We start from the raw sequence: 9347 nt of genomic DNA on the forward strand, positions 1-9347 counted from the left end.
GCAGACAAGTATCCCCATAGCATGAAGCTGCCACCAGCATGTTTCAAGGCAGGGATAGTGATTTCAGGATGATTTATGGTGTAAGGGTTGCACCTAACATAGCACTTAGCATTAAGACCAAAAAGCACCAAAACGAACATTGAATATTCTTCTACGTTGCCTCCGAGTCTCCCACATGCCTTCTGAACAAAATTTTATGAGTTGTTTTCAATGACGACTTTCAATTTGCCACTCTCTTATCAAGGCCTTTTGAGAAGCACCACCTACAGCTAGGACTTAGCCTTTAGCAATATGTTTTGCTCAATCACTAGATGCTGGGACAATCAGAAAATAAGAGAAGAAACAGCTTGTAAAACATAATGACGGAGTCAGGTAGGGAGACTATGTATTTCTTACACATGCGCAAAACTTATCTTCAATGTAACGTTCACTGGTGGGAGTGGCCAGCGTGAATGCGATGGTTGTTAATCGTCCGATTGGTGCAAATTCTTCTTGTGTCTAACCAGGTGTCTGTATGTGCAAACCAGGTGTCTGTATGTGCACAACAATTTAGAGTTACCACAGACCTATCGGTTACCATTGACCTCCCTGACTACTGCCCTTCTAATCCAGTTTTTGAGGATACCCTGTTCTAGACAGATTCCCAGTTATGTCATATTCTCATTATTTTTCAATAATGGACTCTACTGTGCTCCAGTGAATATTCAATGCATTGTGCTTTGAATGTTCTTTTGTCTATATATAATTTTTGTTGGGAATTGTAATAACCAACAATGGTTCCTCCCAGAGACAGATGTATGTAACTTGAAATCATTTGAAACACCTCAATTTCACACTGGTGGACTATATTCAACCAATGACATGAATTCTAAAGACTACATAGCAAAGGGGTGGAATATTTATGCAATCAATTATATTCTGTTATATAAATTAAATTAATATAGAATAATTTGCAAATGTTGTTTTTTACGTTGGCAATGGGGTGAATACATTTGAGATACTGTGCCAAGGTTTTCAGCAAATCTGCTTTCAGCAATCAAACAAACCAATTTAAAATTGAGCAAAAGGCACAAGAGGTGTGGAATATGGCCATTAGCTACCTTTTCTTCTCAAATTTACGTCAAACAGCACCTAGCCATGGTACTGTATACCTTGAACCCCTGGGATGACTGGTTACTAACGCAGCTAGTATAGTAAATAGTGACGACAGCGGAATAAGGTCTCATCATTCAGGATTGTAACCACTTTTTAAAAAATTAGGTAAGACCGTAGTATGACTAGTTATGGTGCATTACAACTGCGGTTGCAATTGCTGCATCCAAAATATTACAGTTGACTGCAGATATGCACTTTTAGAAACTTTAGCAGTTTCAAAACTGCTCAGTATTTTTACTGGTAATATATTAATTTATTCATGTATAAAGAGAAGAAACTAGTACAACTGTAGTTAAGTATGGCAATCCGTTTATCAAAGATCGGATCCGATGGCAGTTACCTGAAGAATGCACCTTTAGCCTATACTTCCCATGATCCCATATTGTCCTATCTGAAGCCAAAAACAGGTATTGCCTCACACTGCGTCACTGCAATTGTATAATCAACTAGTGGAGAGTAATTTAATCTCAAACCTACAGTTATTGCGACTGCCATGTTTAAGGGGGGAGGAAACGCTTTGGAGGGCAGAGTCTAGCTCACTTCAGGTCTTGAGCGACTTATATGACGAATTCTCACTTCTGAGGGTCAGTCAAATCGCATTCTGTATTATACGTGAGACAATTACGAACTTTCTAAAGCCAAACTAACCGTCTAAAAGGTGGGTTTCTTTAATAATTATTTTCGAAATAGCGTCTAATTACAATGAAACCTATAGATATTTGTAAGTGTTATTTTTTTCAAGATATTTGAATGTTATCGATTGCTTGGAGTAGACTACTTTGTGAACTCACTCGACTTGATGGAATTTTCGAAAGTTGATGAACATTGATAATGGAATAGCCACTAACAAATTTCTGTTATCAACAGGTTTTAGTGCTGTTTTTTTTCAGCAATAATAATTTAACCAAATCAAAGCATATAGGGCTAACAAATCTGCAGCGTATTCAAACTAATAATTTTTTGCTTTACCATGGCTTGTGTTTCGAACAGATATCATAGGCAACGGGGAGTACTTTTCTATTTCGCGGGAGCATGGTGATAATAAACTGATTATTTACAGTTTTGGCATTACTGTTGTCAACCATTCTAAGATGGAAAATGAAAATAAAAGATGCTAACGGTTAATATTAGGCTGCATTAGCGTAATGAGTCAAATATTTCCAGGGTAAAACATGAATGTTGGAAGTCCTGTTACTGTGGATCTTCATCGCCTGTGCTAAATTTGTACTGCACCTGAGTTGTAATGTCTTCACTATCGATAGTTTGAAACTCAAAATATGCTATGAAAATTGTAATAACTTAAGAATTTAATTACAGTATTTCTTAACGTGTGTGCGGATGTAAGTGAGTGTTGTATTTTTACAAATATAAAAGCTATTACACTTTATTGCAATGTTGTTGTTTTTTTCTCAGGTTTCCTGCGTGTCTGAGCCCTGAAGTAAATTTTCAAGCAGTGAACAGTTTTGATTTCCGAACGGAATCGTGCGCCCAGTGGATACTAGGCTACTATTACTTTCAAGATTCTTATTATCTCGGGATTATTATTACAGGAATACAATAATACTGGACTGATCTGTCAGAAAACACGTTCAGACAGATTTACTAAGGAATGCTAATTCCCCGTTTCCAAAATATTTGATGTGATGCAGATTGGAAAGCATTTTATCAGCTAAAAAGAAAGCAACATCCTAACAATAGGAATGGAAGCATTGCATGCTGCTTACTCTTCTGTTGCTACACCCACTTTGTTTCCCATGACCCCCTTGGCAGGGAAAATGCTCCAGAGGTTCTACGACTACCGGAGCAATGCTGTCATCAGAGAACACTATAACTACACTGGGAAACTCAAAGAGAACAAGTACAAGGATGGCCTAAAGCCAGAGGCCATCGTTTTCTTGCTGGTCTGCTTGCTGATAGTGCTGGAGAATGCTGTGGTGCTGTTGGCGATCTGGAAGAATAAAAAGTTCCACCTGCCCATGTATTACCTGCTGGGTAACCTAACACTGTCTGACCTATTAGCTGGTTTCACCTACATGGTTAACATAGTGACTTCAGGGGCCAACACACTGAAGATGACCCCTGTGCTGTGGTTTCTGAGGGAGGGGGGTGTCTACATAACATTGGCCGCTTCTGTCATCAGCCTCCTGGCCATTGCCATCGAGCGCCACGTCACTATGGTAAGGATGAAGCCCTACCAGGGGGCCAAGCGAGGCCGGATGTTCGCTCTGATCGGGGCTAGCTGGGTTCTGTCAGTGTTCCTGGGGGTCCTGCCTGTCCTAGGCTGGAACTGTATAGGCCACCTGGACCAGTGCTCCACTGTCCTGCCACTTTACGCCAAGAGCTACATCCTGTTTTGCATCACTGTTTTTACGCTTGTGCTGTTTGCCATCGTGGTGCTTTATGTGCGCATCTTCCGCATTGTCAAGTCCAACACCAAGCACATGGGCTCTGTTCCTCAGCGCAAAAGCCTGGCTCGCAAATCGCAGAAGTACATTGCCCTGCTGAAGACTGTCACCATTGTCCTGGGTGTCTTCATTGCATGCTGGCTGCCCCTCTTCATCCTGCTCCTACTGGACTTCTGCTGCCCAGCGGGGAAATGCCAGGTGCTCTTCAAGGCAGACTACTTCCTGGGAATCGCCATGTTCAACTCTCTGCTCAATCCTATTATCTATACCCTGACCAGTAAGGACATGAGGAGGGCCATTCTGAAGCTGCTGTGTCGACACTGCCTCCTGACCAAGGATGGCCAGGTAAAGAAGATAGGGTTGCTTTTCCTGGACTACAGCACCAGTAAGACTGAGGCAGTCTCCCATAGGATGGAGGGCTTGGAGATCACAGTCTCTTCTGCCAACTTCACCCCTTCCCCTATTAAATCCATCTACCCCCGGATGTTAAAGACATGACTCATGCCCACTATAACTCGGCTGTAAAAGTTGAGTCTGGTCTAAATTACAGGACAAGGAAGGATCTGAAGACCCCTTTGACTGGTCCTCTCTATTCCAACTTACAGCTGTGAGACTACTACATTTTTTGATATGGGTTGTGCATTATACTATAAGCAGAGATGAAGTAATCTCTCACTTCAATAGTAGAAAACGTCAGCAGAATCCACCATGGTGCTAGGATTAGCCTTCCTCACCTTGTCCTGGAAAGATAAGCTGGAGGTTTGTACTAAAAGACTGTTTGGCCTATTGTAAGTCAAACCTCTGTCAGTGTTGGAGAAAGAACTTGGGGGGGCTGTTCTTTTACTGTAAAAGTAATTGTCTCATATGCAAAGGTAAATGTTTAATATGTTTGTCTTTCATGTCAGAATTGTCCATAATCCCCAGCCGTCTGATGACCATTATTCATCTTTTTCATTATTCACAAATTAAGAAATCAGGCGAGTCTACAAATAAGTTCTGCTACAGCACATCCTAATCTGGTTTCTCTTGCAAAAACAGATAATCGAGGCATAATGACATGTAGTTAAAAAATTAAGCACCCACACCCAAAACGGCTACCTTACCATGTAATGTGTGCCATCTGATCTGGGACCAGCTGGAATTCTGGGTTGAGGTCCCTTGACCATCACTAGAGGCCAGGAGGTTTTAAGATGCACTGTGAACAGCACATTGATGCCTCTTCAGTTTCATCTGTCTTTGGGGGTTCCTAAATCACATGTAGCAGCAGAGGAGTAGCATCAAAATGGTGAGCATAAAAACATCAATGGTGAGCATTAAAACCAAGTAGGCTTGTTGACTCTAGTTATATGTGGACTGAAGTATGGAAATACATGTGACATAAGTGTCTTCAGACCTATACATGCTGGTGAATATCTAACTCTTATACAATGTAGCATTGTTTATCTTCTGTAAACTGTCCCATGAGAGAAAATAATACATGTTGATGTATTCTTTTTGATCCATTTCAGTTAATATGGGAAAATAATTTATTTTTTATATGCATTTTGAAATGCATTCAAATGTCTGACATAAATCTGAAAATGTAATGGAAACTCAACACATTTGTTTGGAAACATGTAGGCATTTTTTTAGGCATATTTTAGGTTTTCACATAAATATATTTTTGGGTATGAAGTGACTGATTTTATCTTGTGCCATTAGAAATGTGTCAAATACAAACCACAATTATGTTTTCATGTATAAAGTTATTTTGGGACTGCAGTGATGTTCAAGAAGCAATTCATATGTGTTTTGACATTGTATATACATTTCAAAATGAATATTTATATTTCTGTCAAACTATGCTATACAGCATATATGTAAATAAAATCAACTCTAGTTTTTAATAGTTTAAAATTTGTATTTTGTTTACTCTCAACTCTACTTAAAATACATTTTTATAGAAAGATTTGCGCTGATAAAGGTATTTCTACATGTGGGCCCTGCATAAAGAAAAAATACAAAATGCATACATAGCTTGACAAAAAACAGTAAATCCCCACCATCACACGTACAAAACGAAATGCAGTCATTAATAACAAATACATGAATCACTAAAAAGGTCCCTTAACATCGGAAAAGCCATAGAGGGACCGATTTCTGAAATGTTTTGAAGATTGTTCCTCACAGAAGACGTAGAAAAAATTATGCCAAGTCTCCAGTGTTAGCCATTCCTGAATGTAGGTGTTATAATGAAGGGCATAATCTGTTCCTGCACATAGATTCCATTCTAATTTCAAATATCTTTTATTGAACACACATGCTAAAAGAAAGACAGAAAAGATACATAAATCAATATGTGCTTTTGAAAATGAAAGAAAAAAGACACAGTGAACCAGGAAATGTTAACTAAACCTCTTGCCTAAAGACCCACCAAGTTACAAAGCTTCTGATATTTTCAAATGTAAGTAATTTGTTATGTTAAAAGCAGAATATTTAGACATTTCACTGTCTGCATTTGAACCTTTTTTAAATTTTTTACAGGTCTGTGAAAGATGAGTTGTTGTCAGGTTGTGGCCAGCATTGCTGCGATAATCTGCTAAAGCTCAAAGACCTGAGAGAATCTGAAAGAAGCTGTGCAGGACAGGACAGGGAGAGGTGTCAGGAAATATGATATGGCCCCCTGGGGGACCTTGGAGCTACTGCAATGGGACCTTTGGAAGATCTCCCAAAAGTATTTATTGAAATTATTATTTTTAACATTTTTTATTTATTTTTTTGTCTTAAACTTGAATAAAAAAAATATTATGTATATACAGACAGTTGACAAACTAAAGGAAAACACTGAATAAGTCTATAACAGTTTTTTGTCACTTTGGTACTATTATCAATAGTATGGGGCAGTATTTAAAAACTCTTACTACATAAATCCAAATTGATCATAGTAAAATATTTCATTCAAAACAACTGATTTTGCATTAATTTGGTTTGTAATTATCAACACCTTGGCACACTTCACAGCTTCTGGCACACTAATTTGGAGTGACGAGATCAAAATAGAGCTTTATGGTCACAACCATAAGCGCTATGTTTGGAGAGGGGTCAACAAGGCCTATAGTGAACAGAATACCATCCCCGCTGTGAAGCATGGAGGTGGCTCACTGATGTTTTGGGGGTGTGTGAGCTCTAAAGGGAATCTAGAGAAAATTGATGGCAAGATGAATGCAGCATGTTATCAGAAAATACCGGCAGATGATTTGCATTCTTCTGCACAAAAGCTGTGCATGGAATGCTCTTGGACTTTCCAACATGACAATTACCTTATGCACAAGGCCAAGTTGACCCTCCAGTGGTTACAACAGAAAAAGGTGAAGGTTCTTAAGTGGCCATCTCCTGACCTGAACATCATCGAGCCACTCTGGGGAGATCTCAAACGTGCAATTCATGTAAGATGACCAAAGACATTGCATGACCTGGAGGCATTTCGCCAAGACAAATGGGCAGCTATACCACCTGCAAAAATTCAGGGCCTTATAGACAACTATTACAAAAGACGCACACTGTCATTGATGCTAAAAGGGGCAATACACAGTATTAAGAACTAAGGGTATGCAGACATTTGACCAGTGCTAAAGGTAATCTGTTACACTTTAGTTCACAGTTTTGACTTCAGGCAAAACTCTAACTGAACAATACCCATCACAATTGACAGAAAATGTCCCTAATTTGTATCCCATAAACAAAAATGTAATCAATGAAGACATCTTCTACGATCACTGTAGCAAAAGATATTGGGGGGGAAATATTTTTTTTTAACTCACAATAACCTGGTTGCATAAGTGTGCACACCCTTAAACTAATACTTGTTGAAGCACCTTTTGATTTTATTACCGCACTCAGTCTTTTTGGGTAGAAGTCTATTAGCGTGGCACATCTTTACGTGGCAATATTTGCCCCCTCTTCTTTGCAAAAGCGCACCAAATCTGTCAGATTGCGAGGACATCTCCTGTGTACAGCCCTCTTCAGATCACCCCACAGATGTTAAATTGGATTCAAGTATGTGCTCTGGGTGGGCCATTCCAAAACGTTCATCTTCTTCTGGTGAAGCCATGCTTATTGTGGATTTGGATGTGTGCTTTGGGTCGTTGTCATGTTGAAAAAGGAACTTCATCTTCTGCTTTCTAACGGACGGCTAAAGGTTTTGTGCCAAAATTGCCTGATATTTGGAACTGTTCATAATTCCCTCCACTAAGACCCTGGTTTCAGCTGAAGAAACACAGCCCCAAGGCATGATGCTGCCACCACCATGCTTCACTGTGGGTATGGTGTTCTTTGGGTGATTTGCAGTGTTGTTTTGCACCAAATATACCTTTTGGAATTATGGCCAAAAGATTCAAGCTTGGTTTCAACTGACCATAACACATTTTCCCATGTGCTTTTGGGAGACCTGATGTTTGTTTTTGCAAACTTCAGCTGGGCTTGGATGTTTTTCTTTATAAGAAAAGGCTTCCATCTTGCCACCCTACCCCATAGCCCATTCATATGAAGAATACGGGAGATTGTTGTCACATGTAGCACACAGCCAGTACTTGCCAGAAATTCCTGCAGTTCCTTTAATGTTGCTGTAGGCCCCTTGGAAGCCTCCCTGACCAGTCTTTTAATCAGTTTAGAGGGACATCCAGTTCTTGGTAATGTCTCTGTTGTGCCTGTCTTGTGACTGTCTTCACTGTGTCCCATGGTATATCTAATGCTTTGGAAATTATTTTGTACCCTTCTCCTGACAGATATCTTTCAACAATGTGATCCCCTCCTTGAACTGCCACCTTAACGTGGTGGAGGGGTTTGAGTACCCGAGTGACCCTAGGAGCTATGTTGTCTGGGGCTGTATGCCCCTGGTAGGGTCTCCCAGGGCAAACAGGTCTTAGGCGACGGGTCAGACTAAGAGCGGTTCAAAACACCCCTTAATGATGAAAATGTTCTTGAGTTCCGTGACGTCGCCCAGTATGGCGCAGCCGGGGCCCCACCCTGGAGCCAGGCCCGGGGTTGGGGCTCGTACGCGAGCGCCTGGTGGCCGGGCCTTTCCCCATGGGGCCCGGCCGGGCTCAGCCCGAACGAGCGACGTGGGGCCGCCTTCCCGTGGGCTCACCACCCACAGGAGGGACCATAAGGGGTCGGTGCAGAGAGGATCGGGCGGCAGTCGAAGGCGGGGGCCTAGACGACCCGATCCCTGGACACGGAAACTAGCTCTAGGGACGTGGAATGTCACCTCGCTGGCGGGGAAGGAGCCTGAGATCGTGCGTGAGGTTGAGAGGTTCCGACTAGAGATAGTCGGGATCACCTCCATGCACGGCTTGGGCCCTGGAACCACACTCCTTGAGAGAGGATGGACTCTTCACCACTCTGGAGTTGCCCATGGTGAGAGGCGGCGGGCTGGTGTGGGTTTGCTTATAGCTCCCCAGCTCTGCCGCCATGTGTTGGAGTTTACCCCGGTGAACGAGAGGGTCGTTTCCCTGCGCCTACGGGTCGGGGATAGGTCTCTCACTGTTGTTTGTGCCTACGGGCCGAACCGCAGTGCAGAGTACCCGACCTTCTTGGAGTCTCTGGGAGGGGTGCTGGAAAGTGTCTCCGGTGCCTGTCGAGGCGGCAATCCCCGAACACGGTGGTGGACACCGGAAGTAAGGGATGCCGTCAAGCTGAAGAAGGAGTCCTATCAGGCCTGGTTGGCTTGTGGGACTCCTGAGGCGGCTGACGGGTACCGACAGGCCAAGCGGACTGCAGCCCGGGTGGTTGTGGAGGCAAAAACTCGGG

At 42.0% G+C, this 9347-nt stretch overlaps 1 protein-coding gene across 1 annotated transcript; it reads left to right on the plus strand.

Annotated features, from left to right (window-relative positions):
- The first annotated feature begins 1639 nt into the window (after positions 1-1639).
- On the plus strand, positions 1640-5445 carry s1pr5a (sphingosine-1-phosphate receptor 5a). Its single transcript, XM_010874524.3, has 2 exons — positions 1640-1813; positions 2569-5445. The coding sequence occupies exon 2, from the start codon at positions 2856-2858 to the stop codon at positions 4056-4058; it is 1203 nt and encodes a 400-aa protein (XP_010872826.2). The 5' UTR covers positions 1640-1813; positions 2569-2855; the 3' UTR covers positions 4059-5445.
- Positions 5446-9347: the final 3902 nt, after the last annotated feature.

Source organism: Esox lucius, chromosome 11 (genome assembly GCF_011004845.1).
Source record: "Esox lucius isolate fEsoLuc1 chromosome 11, fEsoLuc1.pri, whole genome shotgun sequence".
Taxonomy (NCBI): Eukaryota; Metazoa; Chordata; class Actinopteri; order Esociformes; family Esocidae; genus Esox; species Esox lucius.